This window comes from Hibiscus syriacus, unplaced genomic scaffold, assembly GCF_006381635.1.
Source record: "Hibiscus syriacus cultivar Baekdansim isolate YM2019G1 unplaced genomic scaffold, ASM638163v2 tig00110239_pilon, whole genome shotgun sequence".
In the NCBI taxonomy this organism is placed as follows: domain Eukaryota; kingdom Viridiplantae; phylum Streptophyta; class Magnoliopsida; order Malvales; family Malvaceae; genus Hibiscus; species Hibiscus syriacus.
This window is the reverse complement of record NW_024062641.1, coordinates 2,023,092-2,042,951: the sequence shown is the minus strand read 5'-3', so window position 1 is coordinate 2,042,951 and position 19,860 is coordinate 2,023,092. Positions and strand designations below refer to the sequence as shown.

Below are 19,860 nucleotides of genomic sequence, written 5' to 3'. Positions count from 1 at the left end.
GGGTTATCTGTCAATGAAGACTTTCGAGTTCGATTTCATTCATCTCGAGGGCGCATCAACCGTGTTGCATCAGCAAGGAACTATTTTTTAGTCGAATTTTTAATATCAAGGTCTTTAAATCGAGAAGAAGGTCGAAGTTGAGTATAATTTGGCAACGAGAAACTGTATCCCAATTCAAGTCCCAAACCACGTCTTCAATTCCATATCATTTTAAGAGGGACTCGACTCCGCGATGGATGAGCCATCCGCAACTCAATTCGATAGGGAGTTATTCTTAATTGAAATATCAGAGTCAATTTTCAACTCCACCGAACGAAAATTTATGTCAATCTATCTTTTTCCTATTTTTCGTTCCACGAAAAAGGACAAAGAGGGGCAGCTGTAGACACCTAATTTCGTCCGGCTCGATTCGATTTATATTACTGCTATATAATATATTTATATTACATATTGGTTTATGTGATTTAATATGGTACATACATAATACATATTTTATTTTTGCACCAGGTCCAACATTACAAATCAGTCAGGACTAGATGCAAAGAAGCCCATCAGTGGTCCACAACAATAACGACCTTGAATGAACTGGAGCCCGACCGAGACCCAATTCATGACTCAAACCGGCCCAGGGTAACCCTAGCTTCTCGCCAGTCTACTCAGCGCCGCAGCCGCCGCATCTCCCCACTCTTCACGCTTCCAACAACCCAGAATTTTCGGCGCCCATTGAAAACAGAAAAATAACCAAGTCAAACACAATAGCCCCAAATCAATTTTTGAATCCTATTATGACTCTAAATCCACCCAAAAATAGAGGGTTCATCAAGCTATAAATTAGTGTAAAAATCATAGAAAAAGGGGGAGATATACCTGTAAACACAAAAAATAGGGAACGAGGAGAAACAGATTCGAACATAAAAAAAGAGAGATAGAGAGAGAAAATACCCCTGTTTCTATCGTCGAGCAGTGTCTGATGTTTTCACCAAAGCTCTCGACTTTCAAAGCATGCAACCTTGATCGATCTAAAAAATAAGAGAGGAGAGTTTCGTTTTTACCTTGGCCTTTTGAGGTTTGTTCGCCAAGGAGGAGGTCGTCGTTCGCTGGGTTTTGAGTGTGAAGCGGCCACCAAGGCGGTGGTCGCCGTTCGGCCTTTGATTTTCCTCTGTTGGCATCGCGTGGTGAGTGATGAAGAGAGGGTTAGGGGTCTGGTAATCTTCAGGCAGATTGAAAAAGGGGGAAGCCTTTTTTTAGCTTTGCACGTGTTCTGAAAATGATAAGGGTGGGGGATATGTGTTTTTAATTTTTGGGTAAATTTGGCACTATGTCCCTAGTTTCCAGGATGCTTCATGCTTTTGTCACCCAAAATTACGGGTAAATCACACCCTCAGTCCCTGTAAGTTGTACTCTTTATATTTTAGCCACTGAATATGATTTTCAGTATTTTAATTTGGATTTTGAATTATATTATTTTCACATTTAGTCACTAATTTATGTTTTGTTCAAAAATGGCCTAGGAATTAATACATGTTTTAATTTAGCCACTATTTTCCTTTTTGATTTAGCCACTGTTATTCTAATTGTTTGATTTCGATCCTTTTTTACTTATTTATTTTTTTGGTTTTTTGTTAATATTTATTCTTATTATTTTTTAACATTTTGTTTTTATTTCAAAATTTAACCTTTTTTATTTTTTATTTCATTTTTTATCCTTTTTATTTTTTTATTTTATGTTTTCTTTTTTTTTTTTTTTGCTAAATTTTATTTATCTTTATTTATTTTATTTATTATTATTATATTACTATTTTTTTGCTTTTTTTCATATTTATTTTTTATCATTTAACATATTTTTTACTTTTTTTCAGTAGTAATTCCGATCGATAAAATGTAAGCAATTCGAATCGGTTTTTTAAATTTTAATTTAAATTTAAAATTTTCGCAATTAAGACAACTGATAAATTAATTGGTACCGAAAGGGCAGTACAAGGGTGCTAATCCTTCCTTGACTGTAACCGACTCCCGAACCTGACACATTTCTGGTAAAACACAGATCATGTAAGATGGTGTCTGATCTACCTAAATGTTTTTAAAGTGATCGGTGACGACTCTAACTCATTATTTCAAGTCGAAGCCCAATTTTGAGCCCAACCGAAAGAGAGTCGCGACAGTATCTTAATCGTCCTTTAGTATGGGGGTCAAATTCTGAACAAGTTGAAAGCTAAACTCTTACCTAAAAATATTGAGATTTTTGTAACAACTCGTAATTGGTTGTATGATTTTAAACCAAAGGAAATGGATGAATATTATCTTACTGTAGTTAATGATTCCTATATTTAAATATAAATATAATATTTACTATAGTTTTTTATTTTAATTTCATTAGTATTTCAAATTTCTTGTTAATGATTTTATTTTTATTTTTGTAGGGTGTTTTACAGTAAGTAAATACATTGGAATTGGTTTGTGAATGATTTTGTCTTGTTTTTCCCCTTTAAAGGTAACTTCACTTTTTATATTTATTATATTTATTTAATTAATTTTTCAAATTGTTTATTAATGATTCTATTTTTTGTAGAATGCCTTACAACAAGTATAATGTTTTGTTGTTTCTTGTGAATTGATTATGTCCTGATTTTGCTTGATATTACTGGATTTGAAAATGTTTGTTGAATCCTTGATTTTAAGGGTATGGTAAACCCTAAATATTTTTAAAGTGATCGGTGATGACTCTAACCCATTATTTCAAGTCGAGGCCTAATTCAGGGCCCAACCGAAAGATGGTCGCGAATGTATCTTAATCGTCCTTTAGTATGGGGGTCAAATTCTGAACAAGTTGAAAGCTAAACTCTTACCTAAAAATATTGAGATTTTTGTAACAACTTGTAATTGGTTGTATGGTTTTAAACCAAAGGAAATGGATGAATATTATCTTACTGTAGTTAATGATTCTTCTATTTAAAGGTAAATATAATATTTACTATATTTTTTATTTTAATTTTATTAGTATTTCAAATTTCTTATTAATGATTTTATTTTTATTTTTGTTGGGTGTTTTACAATAAGTAAATACATTGGAATTGGTTTGTGAATGATTCTGTCTTTTTTCTTCCCTTTAAAGGTAACTTCATTTTTTTATATTTATTATATTTATTTAATTAATTTTTCAAATTGTTTATTAATGATTTTATTTTTTGTAGGATGCCTTACAACAAGCATAATGTTTTGTTGTTTCTTGTGAATGATTATGTCCTGATTCTGCTTGATATTGCCTGATTTGAAAATGTTTGTTGAATCCTTGATTATGTAAGGGTATGGTAAAATCGGAAATGTTTGGCGTTGTTGGCCATCTTATTTCCTTTCGCTTTACCACTGACTGGATGCTTGTTGAATGCAAAAATGTTGGATGTTGAATTGATGCAAAGTTGTTTGCTGCTGGATGTTATTGCCTTGTAAATTATTGTTGGTCTAATTGAAATAAATTGTTGTAACTTGTAAATTCTTTTCTAAATAGTTGCTCATATTAAATTATGTTTGTGACATTTTGGCTTTTAAAGTTGAAAAGTTGTCCATAATTTAATAATGTTGGCAACATTTAAATCTTTTGAGATAAAAGCTCGATGAAGAAATTTCTGGTAGCAAAGTAATACTTTTAGTCTTATAAAATTTTTGTTATATGTCCTGAGAGTTTAAATTTTAAAATAAATTTGTTTAGTTCATTTTATTGTGATTTCATTGTATTAAAGTGTAATAAATTTTATATTATTTAAATTTTTAATCTCAAGTAAATTCATCTTTTATATAAATGTTAACATTTTCAGTTAAATTATATTTACATTATTAGTTAATTATTACATAGAACATAAATTCAATTTATGCATCCCTAATTGCTTTCCTACTTTCTTGACTGAAAAATCTTTCATGATTGTGCATTCAGGCATCAAAATCCACCAACTGCCTGGGGTACCAGCCTTTTCGACTTTACCCTTCATGGCTTTACCCTTTATATGGTAGTTGAGATTAACAAGTGTAATCTTTTTCGTTGGTGTGCATTGAAGTATATTAGACATTGATTTTAATTCTAACAATAGAATAATTTGTTTGTCATAATATTTAAATTAAATAATTTATTTACATTTTTAAAAATAATATATCAATTATTAATTATTATTTGATTAACTTAAAATAGTTACAAGTAGTATATGTTCTAAATACTCTTAATAATTTGATAATAAATGTTTAATCACCCTATTGAGGCCACTGGAACCCGTAACCTATGAAAATAACAATTATTCATATAACTACTGAGGTAACTTGGTTCGTGCAATAATATATAGATTATTAAACTCGTAAATAAATAATTCGTGATATAATTTATCTTTATGATTTAACAAAAATAAATAACATTGGAAACGAGAATAAAACAGAATGGAACGGATTTTTTTTTCTAGTGACCCAATTAATCATGTTGAAATACGGGGCCAAAAGGCCCAGTAAGGCTAGCGAAAGATTTTCATTAAATTAGCAATTTTTTATTTTTTTTATTTTTTTGCAAGAATAGAAGGAAAGGTTTGGTTTTCGTTGGGCATATGCTTTAAGCATGCCAAAATACTATTTGTTTTTCTCCATCTGACCTAATTTAAGAAAATAACTCAATCTAACCCTCCTATTTTTTTCTTCTATTTTGGTTACTAAACTTTAAAAGTTTTCAATTTAATCATTCAACTTTTGAATTACTAATGTTTTAATCATCATGATTTATTTTATTAATATTTATGTATGATGTGGAATTTATTATTCTTATTTTTATTAATATATGATTAAAATAATATTAATTAAATTAAAATTATATTGAAACAACAAAAATATTTCCAAAATTATAATTAAATTAAAAAATATTCCCTCTGCTTTATATATTTCCAAATCTCCACTCTCCTCCTTTATCCTCTCGTTTCATTTTTCTTCCTTTTCAACCAAAGATTTCTTCTTCATTTTTTCCTTTCATTACCCGGTCAAGTAGCTAATCCTCAATTTTTAATTTTTTTGCAAGTTCAATCTAGATTCACTGAATCTGATAATGAAAGAAAAAAAATATTTGGTTGAAAAGAAAAAATACCACACCAGACATAAATGTCACATCATACATAAATATTAATAAAATAAGTCATGATGATTAAAACATGAGCAATTCAAAAGTTGAATGATTAAATTGAAAATTATTAAAGTTTAATGACCAAAATAGAAGAGAAAAAATAGGATGGTCGGATTGAGTTATTTTCTTGAGTTGGAGGGTCAGATTTAGAGAGAGAAAATAGGCTTTTTGGCCTGCTTAACGTACCACGTTAGCACAAAGTAATGGAGTCGTTGGTCAACGACGGAAAACGTTGGTCAAATGATCACATTGAGTTTTTTTTTTTTTTACTTGGAGGGACACGTTGAGTGCAAAAAAAAAATGAGGACCTCATTAGTTTTTTTAAAAAATTACGAGGGACTTTGGTACCCTCTTACCTTATTCATTTGGGAAGATCTCAGATTTACATCCGATTTCATTGATCAAAATTACTAATTTATAGAGCAACAAACATTAATTCTATAGTACTATAAAGAAAATCTCAATTTTAGCTTAATTTCATACACTTTGTTTTGGATATTGGCAATATAATTAATTGTAGCCTGAAATCACATGAAAATGATAATGGCACATCTGTTAATCAATCCTGTTGCAATAATAGTTCAGTTTGCAATAGTTTTAGCTTCTGGAGGCCAACAATCTGTTTAGGGTTGGAAATCACAACGCTTCAGTTATTGGCCCACAAATTTGCTGCAGAGCGGCAAACGCTGTGAATATTGCTACCAGTAGATTTGCAGGCCGTTTGTAAATGAGATGTCCAACCAATGGTTTTTTTCCAGTAGGCACCCGCGGTAATTATTTAGCCAAAGAAGGCGTCTCAAAAATTAATTTGAGATCTACAGTATTTTTTATGGTCCAGGGTGAACTCGTCACGTCAAGGTGGCGAGCTTCATAAAATATAATTTTTATATTATGGACCTAATATTTTAATATTTCATGTAAAGTTCATCACCTCGATGTGATGAGTTCTATTAAAAATTATTACTTTTTTCAGATTATTATACGAATATAAGGCTCGAAAGAAAAAATACATACGAACTCATTATGTCTAGGTGACGAGTTCTGTTAGATTTTTTTTTGAAAAAGAAATACAAACTTAATACATTATATTAGACTTTCATAAATGCACATTAGGAAGAAAAGAACTACAAGCTTAATACATTAACATAAGGACGTATATAGGATTAACCTTCCGAACACCATAAACATTAAATAAAACCATTGACATAGTAGTATTAATTAAGAAGTTTTAATTTTCGTAATCAGTAGACTCGTTAGAGGTAAGATTAAGTTCTTCAATTTCCCATTCTTTTTTTCGTTGTCATTCACATATAAATTGGAACCATGCTTCTGGGTCTCCGTCATCTATATTTATTTCTTGATCATTTATCTGAGATGGTGGGATATTAGAGTTGTAAGCAACATCCTCAATGGTACGAGCAAGGTCGAGATCATCAAACTCTACAAAAAAATCGACATTAGACAAAGAGTGATAGTAACATGTCTCAATTATTCCAGAAAGGTCTACATCATCGCTTAGATGAAACATCATTTATGATAGTGGAAATTTTTAATATAAGGAAGATACTCTTCTATTGTTGCCGAGTAAAACTCTTGTTTCTATACTAAACTTCAACTCATGTAGTTGAATGTTTTTTGGGAAACACGTGATTATAAATTTGCAATCGTAAAACAGTTGAACAAATAGTTGACAAGTTTGAAAAAAAAACTCAAGCTATGGAAGTGAAATATTGAAGTTTTTTTTTGCTTCACAAGTACAATAAAATGTCTTTCAACTCACACATATCAATAGTTGCTGAAGATGATTAAATGAACATTGAAAAGTTGGTGAAATGGGTCATTATTTGGTCTATGATAAACGAACGCTTTTTTATATGAAGTGATAAATGAACCATAAAAAAATTTCTGATTTGAGTTTATACATCACTGAAAAGTTGTTAAAGATGATAAGTCACCACTATTCCACCTGTTGTTTGAAATGTTGTTTAAATTATGCATTGAATAACCTCTGAAATGTTGCAGAAGATGATAATGCACCACTATATGGGACAGTGCATTATTTCTACAATAAATGACATCTACATTATTGTTGCAGTAAATGCCTTCTGAGATGACATTTCACTGGAGAGTTGTTGAATGATAATTAATGATGGGTCGTATTTGTTTTAAATTGACTCACTTCAGATGAATCTTCACAAGACTTGTTATTTTTACAATTGTTTTGAACAAGCAAAAACCAATATCTCTCTGAAGCTATGACGAACAAGTTTTTTACAGTCGTCCACCCAAATGGCCAAGTTGTCAAAAATGATGATGTTGTTCAGTTCATGTCACAGAGGCTCGTGAACATGATGTTCTCGGTAGATGTATATCATCGACAAATAAAGATGAAAATCGGAAAAATAAATTAGAACTTAGATTTCAAGTTTGAAATATCGACACATCATTTTAGAGACTCCGCTCAAATATGGAGCAATCATGCTCAATGATGATAGCGATGTAGCTGTTATGGTTGGTCTTCATCAATCTTCCAATAATCAAAGATTGAGATTATTGTCGAAACTACACATGTTCCTACTTCATCAACTACTGCACCGTGACTGCATAAGTATGACCATCAGAAGGTGAAGATAACCTCGTCGGGCGATTCGGTGAAATCCTTGGTGATTTTAGCGAGGACGATGAAACTTTTGTTCCACTTATAATGGATGATGACACACCAATAATCGATGAATCTGATATCGCTGAGGCTACTTCATCAACTGCTTCCAATGTTCCACTTTATTGATTGAAATAGTCATATTTACGTCATTATGGTAATGTATTAAGTTTGTAGTTTTTTCCTTCCTAATGTACATTTCTGAAAGTCTAATATAATGTTCTTAATTTATTGTTATTTTCAACATAATCTACCACATTTTAAACAGTAAAAAAAAGTCTAACAGAATATGTCACATCGACGTGATGAATTATTGTGTATTTTTTTCCAACATTAAATTTGTATAATAATATGAAAAAATAATAATTTTTAATAGAATTTGTCACCTCAAAATGACGTGTTTCATGAAATATTAAAATATTGGATCCAAAATATAAAAATTATATCCTATAGAATTCGTCACATTAACATGATGAGTTTGCCCTTAATTATAAAAAATATCATAGATCTCAAATTAATTTTTGAGGTGTCCTATTAGACGAAATAGTTAGTGCCCTATTACGGAAAAACCCCAACCAATACTGTAACCTTAATTCACAACCCTATCTGCCTATTGTCCGGTTAACCCCTTAGTTGATAAGGATAAATCGACCAACACTCTCATTTCCACTGTCAACTGTTAATTCAATAACTTGGTAAGTTTCCGTAAAGAAATATATCAACACTGGGGCCTCGTGATGGTAAATTATTACACCAAACTAGGTTAGCATAGGTCAGCTATATCGCCTAATTTTACTTCGCTCGTATGGTTTTTATTAAAAATATTAATTCTTTAAATTATTTTTGGGCTTAATTATAAATAAGTAAATGAACTACACCATTTTTCATAAATAGGTATTTAAATTTTTTTAAATTATCCAAATATCTAATATTTTAAACTTCGTTAAATAACATAAGTCACATTTTAGTAATTTTAAAATATAATTTTAAAATTATCAAAACGTGACATGTATTATTTTTAAAGGAATTTTTTAATAATTATTATAATTATGACATTTAAAATAATAATATTTATAACATTAAGTATCTTGATATTTAAAAAAATTAGACAGAAATTTATAAAATGTGATATACTATAAAAACTTATTTTACAATTAAACTTTATTTTTGAGATAATATTATTTTAATTATAAAAAAATACCCCCTCAAATATGACAAAGCTCAGATCTTCTGCCTCAGCAGTCTCCATCAATGTTGAAAGAAACAAAAAAACGTCTTGTACGACTTTAATTATTGTGCCAAATCTTGTGACTTATGACTTATTTTTTTGTTACTTTATTAATAAGACAGATGATCAATTGATCTTACCTACGGTGTACAACACATTTATGTTGAAGCTGGAATATTATATGGTTGGGAAATAATCACGTGTAATAGTTTTAATATATGATTAAAAAAATCTGTTATCGATTTTATTATTATTTAAATAATAAAATTAAAAAAAATTATCAGATACATTATTATTTCTATCAGTTTTGTTATTTTTTTACCGATTTTATTATTGTTGGATACTTTATTAAAAATGTTAAAAAATATTGATGTTTTAGGTAAAAATAATAATATTTTAAGTAATTTTTTACCGGTTTTTTTATTTAAATAATAACAAAACCTGTAACATTTTTTTAGTTGTATATTAAGGGTACCGCACTATAGAACTTTCCTATGGGTTTGAGAAGTCGATTGACAAGCTTAATGACCGAATTTTATCGATATTTTATTTGTGAAAAATATTATTATTAAAAAAATAATCTTTTTTAAAATTATAATTTTATTTTTGATTTGTAAAAATGATTATTATCATATAATAGTTTATTTTTAGGATTAGTAGTTTTTGTTAGAATAGTAAGAATGTCAGTGTCTCTTAATTTTTAAGTATTATATAACTCATAGTTTTGGATAAGAATATTTATGTAATCATGAAAGTTTTTATATAGATTCTTCTCGGTTTACATTTTTCGTGATTTATTTAAAATTATATATTATTATTATGTAAAAAAATTAATTTAGAACATATTAATAAATTTAAATAGATAAATTATTTTATATTTTATATTTTAATATATAATATATTGATTATTTTCAATTTTATGAGGTGAAAAAATGATACTATTGTAAAACTATAATTATTTAAAATAATATTTAATTTTAAGTTATTAAAAAATAAATATTATACATTTAAAAATAATATCTTTGTCCACTTGAGACTATAACATTATTTTTCATACTATATTATATTTTATATAAATAAATACAATATTTATTAAAACTATTTAAAAATATAAAATTAATATACTAATTATATTAATTATACTTAAAAATATTTAAAAATATAAATTTGATATACTAATTATATTAATTATATAGTAAATGTATTTTTTTCTCTCAAAAGTTAAATAGTGTAACAATTAAAATTTTCTATGAATTTTTATTCTAATATTTATAATTTGATATCAAAGTATAACTTGTTGAAAAGAAAACATATATCCTAGGATAATTTTGTAAAGTATGTATCTGATTAATTTTATATTCCTCCAACTAAACATTATAATTTTACATTTCTGGTAAATAAACCAAACAATAAAATATCACAATTTCAAAATAATATAACGTTCCAATAATCTTGTTCTTAAAGATAATTTTAACCTTTAAATTCATTGGAATAATTATGTCATGCAATTTAACACGTAAAGTTAAAAAAATTAAATTTTAAAACAATAAAGACAATTATTATATTAAAATTTGAGTAAAGTATACAAATCATCCCCTATTATATGACACTTCATTATTGAGTCCTCTGATTATAGGATGTTTCTTTATTGAGTCTTCAGATTATTAAAAAGTTTAAAAAATGATCACCTGATTATAGGTTGTTGCTTTGTTAGTCCTCCGACTATTAAAAGTTACAAAATTTTCACCTGACTATTCATATATTTCAAACTCGTCCTTTTCCGTTAAAAATTATGAGCATCTGAGTTGAACATTAGCTTGTTGAATTTGATGTGATAAAATTTTATCCCAAAATTGTTTGAGTTGTATTTTGTGGATCAACCCTCCGTTTACATTATCTCATCGAGAGAGTGTTTGGACGCAACGAATATGCCAGTTGACATCATTAAAATATGATTTTATCACATCTCATTTAGTAGGTTAACGTGCAATTGAGACGACCATCATTTTTTTTACGAAGAATGATATATTTGAAACATATGAAGAGTCGAGTGATCATTTTATTACTTTAAAAGTTATGAGACTCAACAAAATAGAGCTTTATATTTGGGGGACCATTTTATAAATTTTAATAATTAAAGACTCGAAAAAAAGCATCCTATAATTGAGGGACCATTTGTATAATTTACCCTTAAAATTTCAACATATACGAGTTAAGTATACAGCTGGAGCTGGTTTCCTTTTTTGTATTTTTGTGGGGATGTGCAGGAAAGTCTTGCTTTCATTCAAGAATTAGGTACACATTCTTGGGATGCATCTAATTTATGAAAGTGATCGTCATTTGCTAGAAGAAATCGTGTTGAAGCCCACAAGCTCTGCTGTCATTCATTGGGATCCATATAACAAAGTTTATAATTTCCCATTGGACCTCGCACATGCATCGTCTCTTTTGGAGATTTATGAATATAATTCCCTAGTCAAGTCTCTTCTCATACTGTACCCATTATTTTGTCTGGGTACTTTCCAAAATATATATTTAAAAATTTACTGTTTTATATTCATGTTCTAAAAACAACAGCCAGTTCGAAAAACCCTAATTGATAAGTATACATTTAAATATTTACTGTTTCATATTAATCTTCATGAATGAAGATGGTCAGAGCACATATTTGAGCCAGAAACTTGAAAGTTTCACAAACTCTTTTTCCCCTTGATTCCGAATGCAATAGTTGTAGAAACCTAGACAAACAGAAGCATCTCTCTAGATATCCGTGAACACATTCGTAGCTTAGTCTATATCATCATTTTCAGACTAAACATACAACATTATCGCATGCACAAAGTGCGGAGAAGCATTAATACTTAGTAGCATAATAAGCAAGGGTTTCCGTTCGAGCAGCGGGTCATATCCATGCATGTCTATTCAAACGCCTGCATTTATTTGCATAGATCAGTAGCTACTAGAAATGGCCAATGAAAGATTTTTTGTATGTATAGAATACGTAAATTCCCTTTCAAAAAGAAAGAGAGCACGGTTTTTGCTTTTTGGAATGGATTCCAATGCATGGAAGACTTGTAAAGCTGCTTCATGGGCTTCCTTTTCTTCTTCTTTTCTCTCTCTCACGGAATTATTTATCGAAATTTAAAAAATTAAAGAAAAAAGTACTAGTATTAGAATTCTTTGCTTAGCCGAACACGAAACCTTGATGTACCATTACCATCCGGCATGTAGACGGATAAATGGGTAAAAGCAGCTTCGAGTTCAACACCAACTCGAAAGCAAATTCAAGATCAATCAAACCCACAAAAAGAAGGGAAAAATATACTGAAAAAGGGGATAAAGAAAAACTACAAAGAAACAAAAATAATAATAATAATCATGCACACCAAAAAAAAAAACGCATCCACATGCTACATTAACTACACCCAAACCCAAAAACAAAGAACTAATAAGCGACCCGAACAAAATCTGAAATGAAATTCCAAAACAATATCCAACGTCCCCAATATCATAAGCACCTTCAAAAGTTTCTATTCTCATCCAAATGTTTTGTTCTTCGGTGGTGTTAAATGACATTTGACAAACTAAATAATAAAAGGACAACAAAAGACAATGGTTTTTTTTTTGTTTTTTTGCTAAAATGAAGGGATCCGCTCGTACAGAGGTCATTGTGAACTGTGGAATCAAGACCTTGGAGGTGGGAAGAATTGCGTACCAGCAACGAAAGCATTAGGTGGAGGTGAATAAAGAGAAGGGTCAAGCAGACTTGTTGCTGGATCGCCTGTCGTAGAAGTGATTATTGTCGTTGTAGCAGCTGCTGCGGTGGTGGACGCATCTGTGATGAGGTTGAGTGATTTAGAGCTTTCGCCAAAACTTGTATAACGACCCTCAGGGCCTCTATCGTAGAGAATTCCCTTGAATACATGCCCTGCTATATTCACAGCCGTTTGATAAGCTAACTCCCCCTCTACATCGTCCATAGGGCTTACTTTTACACAACGGAAGACTGCTGCAGAACTCACTTCGGGAGGGAATTGCCCCACTTCCAACCCTAATTTTCGAAGTCAGACGAGATGAAAAATAATAACAATAAATGGGTAGTTCAAACTATATAAAATGAAGAGAAAATAAATAATATTTCTTTAAATTCTCTCCCGGTTTTTTCCGGGACATTATGGTCAGTTTCAGAAATTGTGGAGGAATTAATGGGGAAAATGAAGAAAAGGAAAGGCAGTTGGTTGGGTGACAATGAAGGTGGACTTGCTCACACGCAAATGATACAGTCTTGTTGGGACACTCACTAGTATTCCAAGCAGCTACTGGAATTTTTTGGACTCTAACCAAATTAAACTTTCTCTAGCCATGTTTGCATACGAGGTTTTTGAAAATTCACTATCCTAGACATTTACCCGATTTCAAAGAATCCAAAAATCTTGCATTGATCTTTTTCTTTGTTTTTGATTTTATCTATGTATATTGTAAACCAGTACAAGTTTACCTGATGTGGTGGGGGATAAACGAGTGCAGGCAAGAGAGTAAGAACCATGATTGTCTCTCTGCCTTTTAGGATTCTCTCCTCGAAACTGAAGTTGGTGTTGTTGCTGTTGATTTTGCTGCTGCTGCTGTGTTTGTTGCAAAGCTGCAAGTTGTTGTTGTCTCTCTCGCCTTTTTGCAGCAGGAACCCAAGTACTCTTAACGTGTGTTCGGCACTGAAAACTACGGCTTTTGCAACAAGTCCTGCATCTCGAATGTGGACAATCTTTCTTAGCTTGGTTTCCACAGTCTTGGCAGTTCATACCTCCTGGCCTCGTAACCGTAAACCCTGCTGATCTCGAAGGAGACTCATCGGAAAGATTAAAGCCAGTGGCTCTTCGACTAGGACCCGCTCCAAACGAGTAGTTGTTGACGGTTTGCTGTTGGTAATAATACTGAGGCCATATCTCAAACCCTTTGCTGTTGATCTCCTCGTTTCTGTAAAGATACAGGTTCTCCTCTTTATCTTCTCCTTGATGTTTGTTCACTCCTTCTCGTCCACCTAGATAGAAGAAGCCAGCCATTTGTTGCACCCAGAAGCTGAAACCAATCTAAAATTTGACCCAAAGTCCATAGCAGAAAGATCCTATTTAGTGCCCCCTCACACCCTTCACCGCTAGATCACCAGTGTGGTGAGCTGGTTGGATTTTCCTGTGGAAGCTTTTTCTGTTCAATTTTTAAAGCTAGTCTGTGAAATGTCTGTAGATCAGGTGTGTCTGGGGGGGGGGAGGTTGACCCGATCTTTGCTATTTCTGCTATATATCTACCCCTCACCCTCAATGACTACAATTCAATACAAAGAGCCTGTTTCAATTTCTTTTATGATTTCTGGGTTTTTTCCCTTCCATTTTTTGAGGTTAGAAAACTTTTAGGGTAAAAAAATAAAAATTTAGAAAGAAAAAACTATGGTTTCTACTTTATCTCCCACTTCAATTTCCAGCAATAATGCACGAAATTAGAGCCCCTGCAGCGCCGCCACGAGAACTGCTCTGAACCTCGCTCTCTCATCACTTATGACAAAAACTTGCTGGTTCTTCCATCTCCGTTTTAAATTCTAATAAAAACAACAACTCGCTATATAAATCTCCGGTTTTTGTTTAGTAATGCAAAGTGGAAAAAGAAAAGACGAAGATGCAAGAAAATGTCTGGGAATTTCTCTACAGTTTATACAGTTCTCTTCAAGTTTCAATGAATCTATTCAACTAATGGTTTCAATCTCTGCCGTTGCATGTACATCGTACGTTCCCTATTCTTACCAAGTGGCACAGCATCAGCTTTTCCTTATTCGTCCTTTGCACCGGAAAATCCGCTATAACTTTTTTTTTTCTGACCGTCCTTATAGTTAGATTGATTTCCCCCCCCCCACCCTTTATTTTCTTTAATCTTCTATTATTACAAACATGCTAATTCTAAACTAAAATATGTGGACAAGAAAAAATACAACAACCCTTTAAATTTATTTGTTTTACTGAAATATTTTTTAAATGAAAATATAATATTTATATTAAATTTAAATAATTCTACATAAAATTATTCGTGTCTACACTATTTTTTCTTGCCCCGTACAGGTATTTTATTTCTGTCGATGGCTCATCTTCTTAAAATTCTTTAGGTAATCATTTTATCGTCTGAACCGAAAATCACATTTTTATTTTTTTTTTACAATTTTTTAAAAGAATTATGATTCCGTTTGAAGGAATTAAATCAACGCATTTGATGAGAAAAGTCTAAAACAAAACTGGTTAATATGCGATTAAAAAACTATATATACAGTCTCAACCTAAAATCTTATCAAAAATCATAAATTTTTATTTTGTATAGAGTAACATTTTAGGTTGAAAACTGAAAATATTATTTTCTTCATAATATTTCTAGTTATAACTTAAATTATTACAAATTGTATAACTTTTTGGTTGTAAACTATTTTTTTTGATAATTGCTAAAAATTCATTACCCGAAACGAAGCAAAGTCTGCTACCACTAACAGTAAAGAACCCCTAAAGGCACAACCAAATTATCCAACCAATAGCAAAATAAAAGCAAACATGACAAACTAACCAACTAGAAACTATCTAGCAATGCCTCATGCTATACACAGTCTGTCATTTCTCCCGAGCGAATAGCGACGGTTGATAAACGCAATTGGACCTCCTCCTTAATCACCCCGATCAATTCAATTGCATTCCTCTAAGCTCCCCCATTCTCTCATTCCACACATGAAAATATAAGCACTTCAAGAAATTCTCAGAAGAATTAAAATAAACGGTTTACCCTTGAGTTTTGCAATCGCCCAACAACCTCATCCCTCGAGGTAGCGACCTCTCTCGAAATCTGACATAATTTCAAAAATCACCTCCACACTTCCTCGTAGTAGGCACACCAAAAAAATATGTGGTCCCTCGATTCCAACCCTCAACACAGAAGCAACAACTTCCCTCGATTCCAACCCCAACACAACAATCGATCCCTAGTTGGTAGTCTATCCATTAATGTAAATAAGGCAATGATAGCATTTCTTGGAATTGGAAGAGGAAACCAAAGAAGACTTACCTAGTCCACCTCCAACATTTGTGAAAATATGAGAGTTTTATATCCTCATTCATCTTTTTCTCTTCATTTCCTTCTCATTCTTCCTTCCAAGTGTCATAGCTCCAAGTTAAGATCTTTAAGCATCTTTCATGCTCCATTTAGTCTTAAAATTCGTCCTTAAGATTTGCAACAAATTTGTTGGTGATTCAACAACCTGTTTTATGTTTTGGGCAAGAGGAAGTGGATGGTGAGCATACTAGGTCAAGGAGAAGGTGAGAGCAAGTGTGGTTGATCTAAAACAGCTTCATTTCGAATTCTTAGCTAAGGTAGTGTATTTTTAATCCTTTGTTGTGTTATGAACTTTATAAATAAGATGCTTTGTTGGAGATTTAGGTTTTGAGCATATTTGGGGGGTTTTCTTGATTTATGTCTAGATGACGTTTTTATGGTAAATGTAGTGCTTTTATGGTTCTAAATAACCCTAAATGACTGCCTTAAGCTTTAAAGTTGATTTGAGACCAAACTAGAGTATTTTTTAGGATTCTTGAGTGTTTTCTAAGCGTATTTCTGGGTTTTCTGGGTTAGGGTATCGATACTAGGCAAATAGTATCGATATTGGATGAAATGAATCAATTTTTGGGCATTTTATAAGGGGAGTATCGATACTTTAGAGAGGAGTATCGATATTACAGCCCTGGTATGATACTGAGGTAACAATATCAATACTGGGGGTAAATTTTGTAATCTAGTAGTCATTTTTTGTACTGATACTCATAGGGATATCGATACTTAACAATATGTTATCGATATTACCCACTTTGGATGGTTAGTTATGACCTTGTTAAGGCCCGTAAGAGTCAAAGATGATATGAAATGGTAGAACTTAGTCCGTGAAGGACGTAAATGGCCAAAGGGGCCCGAAAGCACTTATAGGAGTGGGTTACAACCGGAGTAACCATACCAAGCGTAATACTTCAGAGTTTCTTCAATCAAACGTGCATTGAGTAATTGTGAAGGAATGATCGTTTCAAAAGATATGCTAGCGAGCGAGAATATAAATGACATAACTAGAGTGATTGTGGAATACAAGTACTACGTGGATACCTATAATCAAAGATGTGTAATTTATTCTACCGATTCAAGGGCGAACTAATGGAAAATGCGATGAGAACAACTAGGGATTCGTTGTTAATAAACTATACCCAAATCGAGAGTTGGGCTAGTTATAATATACTTAGTGGCTAGTTATAGAATATTATGAAGCTCTTGCATAATGTTATAGGAGAGAGAACGAATGAGATGGTAGTGGGTGAGGGAACGATCTCACCTGCTTATGTTGTTATTGATAATAATTACAAGATAATTATGTGATAAAAATGTAATGAAATGAGTTACAATGGATGTTGTAACAAGTAAAGATTATTCAAGATAATCTCAAGATAGTTGTTGATTAACAATAACCATTCAGATTTGAAAAGAAAATAGATCTTCTATTAAGTTGGTGATAAGTATTTTTTTTAAGTATCAATCAGATTCATCTCATGATATCATATCGAAGAAAAATAAGATTCAATCAAAGTTTAACTTATAAAATCAGTACTTATTAAAGTTTGCTAGATAAATCAAAGGCTGAAAAAGTTAATTGGAAAATAGAGTAGATTATGAAAAAGCAGTATATTCATTTGTTTACATCATCTTTGTATTGAAAATTTAAGGATGAATTTTCTTAAGGGGAAGAATTGTAATACCTCAAAATTTTGGTTAGTGATCAAAATGTAAAATTTGAAAGTTTAGTAACCAAAGTATAAAATTAGGAAAAGTTTATGGACCTAAATGGTAATTTTTCTAAAAAGATTTTTTTTCTCCATAAATGGACATTTTACTCTTGAGAGTAGGGTTTTATAGAAATCATATTCTTGATATGGAATTAGTGTTAAAAACTAGAAAGTGTTAAAGTCTGGTAAAAATTTGGTATATCAGATCGAATAGAAATTTTGAGAAAATCTAAAGGATGATAAATTAAGCTTAGAAATATTATTTCTACATTTAAAATTATGAAAATAATATAGAGTATTGGATTTGAGAAATAATTTCCATGTTTAATTTGGATCGTTGGATGAAAAATGGCAATATTGAAATTTTGAAAAAGTTGCATGGGCAAAGTTGTAAAGGATAAATTAATTTGTTTATATTTGACTTTATAAAGATTATAAGGGTTATGTGGCTTGGTATGGATGTAATTATCAAGTTTCATTAATGGTAAATTTGTCATTTCTCATTAAATGAATTTTATATTCATTTAAGCTTAAATACACGATAAATTAACATGAGATTAACTAAAATTTCATGAAAACTTGGTCATCTTTCTCCTCCATTTCGTGGCCTTCATACCCTAGGTAAGAGAATTTTTATTTTCATTTTTAAGCCAATTTATTAAGTTTTTGGATTAAGATGTGAAATAGAAAATTTTTCTATTATATGAGCTATATCATTTGGTATCATTATTGCATGCTAATCTTTCTTAAGTTCAAAGATCTGGGATCCTAGGGTTTATGTTCATATTAGGGTTTATGAAATAGTTGATGGATTTTTAGGTTTTTGAGTTTGTAGAATCATTTCCAAGCTGACGTTCCCAACTGATTTTATTAATTGCTTTCACACTTAAACGGCTATATTGACTCCACTAAGCATCCCAAACGTTCAGAATCATTTGAAGGTGTATTTAAACAAGCTTAGAAGCCATTGATCAACAATAAGAAACATCAAACAATTAGAATCAAGAGAGAATCAAAGAGAAAGCATCAAACCTCAAGTTTGAGCATTTCAAGCCTATTTTTCATTCAATATTCATTTTGCTTTCAAGAACACTTATTGTGCTCAATTGTATTTATTCTTGAATGTTCTTTCTTTGTTCTAGAATTGTGCAAACATATTTGCCTTGTGAGGTTTTTTCTTGTAAGTTTGCAAATTTGTAATCTTCTCTTTAAGAAAAGAGTGTTCTCAAGAATTGGGTATATTCTTGAGGGAGTTGTAAGGTTATCTCTTTGGCCTTAAAAGAAAGAACAAATTAGTGAATTTGTTGGAAAATCCTTAGTGTGGATAGTTAAGGTAGTGGACGTAGACTTTGGTTGATAAAGTCGAATGACTGTAAATCGCCGTGCAATTACTTTCAATTTTCTGCAAAAGCTTCCACCAAATTTTTTATTGCCAATTCACCCCCCTCTTGGCCGATTCCATCGATCTATTAACTCAACAATTGGTATCATATCCTCACTTATTTGAGGTTTAATCACCTCTTGAGTCGATTCGAGAAGAGTTACATCGATTATCAAGTCATCAATGGCCTCCGCTTCAAATTTTGACTCCGGTCTCTATTCGATGCCCGTCAACAAGCCTCCTTTCTTCAATGGAGCAAACTATGCCTATTGGAAAAATAGGATGATGTACTTCATTCAAACAAGTGACATGGGAGCATGGAATGCCGTAGAAGAATGATACATCGAGCCTCTCACTCATCCAAGATTGTGGAGTGAAGGAGATATAAGAATGTTCCAGCTCAACTCCAAAGCCATCCATATCATATTTTGTGCTCTTGGACCAGATGAATATGGAAGAGTTTCATCTTGTACAACCGCCAAAGAAATATGGGACAAACTTCAAGTCACTCATGAAGGTACCGATGAGGTAAAGAAATCCAAAATTAGTATTCTAACGCATAGCTATGAAAATTTCAGGATGAAACTAAATGAAGATATCAAAGCTATGATG

The 19,860-nt window shown here is 31.2% G+C and overlaps 1 protein-coding gene across 1 annotated transcript; it reads right to left on the bottom strand.

The window, feature by feature from the left end:
• Nucleotides 1-12,534: 12,534 nt before the first annotated feature.
• On the bottom strand, nt 12,535-14,709 carry LOC120114721 (protein SHI RELATED SEQUENCE 5-like). The gene is made up of 2 exons (XM_039135529.1): nt 13,529-14,709; nt 12,535-13,081 (listed from the first exon to the last, which is right to left on the bottom strand). Exons 1-2 carry the CDS (start codon nt 14,085-14,087, stop codon nt 12,714-12,716), a joined length of 927 nt encoding a protein of 308 aa, XP_038991460.1. The 5' UTR covers nt 14,088-14,709; the 3' UTR covers nt 12,535-12,713.
• Between the last annotated feature and the right edge of the window lie 5,151 nt (nt 14,710-19,860).

Bases quoted from the DNA above. Each gene is read 5' to 3' on its own strand.
- LOC120114721 (XM_039135529.1), bottom strand. From the start codon at position 14,087: ATGGCTGGCTTCTTCTATCTAGGTGGACGAGAAGGAGTGAACAAACAT. The intron at 13,082-13,528 runs GTAAACTTGTAC...TTCGAAAATTAG, and splicing joins TTTATCCCCCACCACATCAG to GGTTGGAAGTGGGGCAATTC.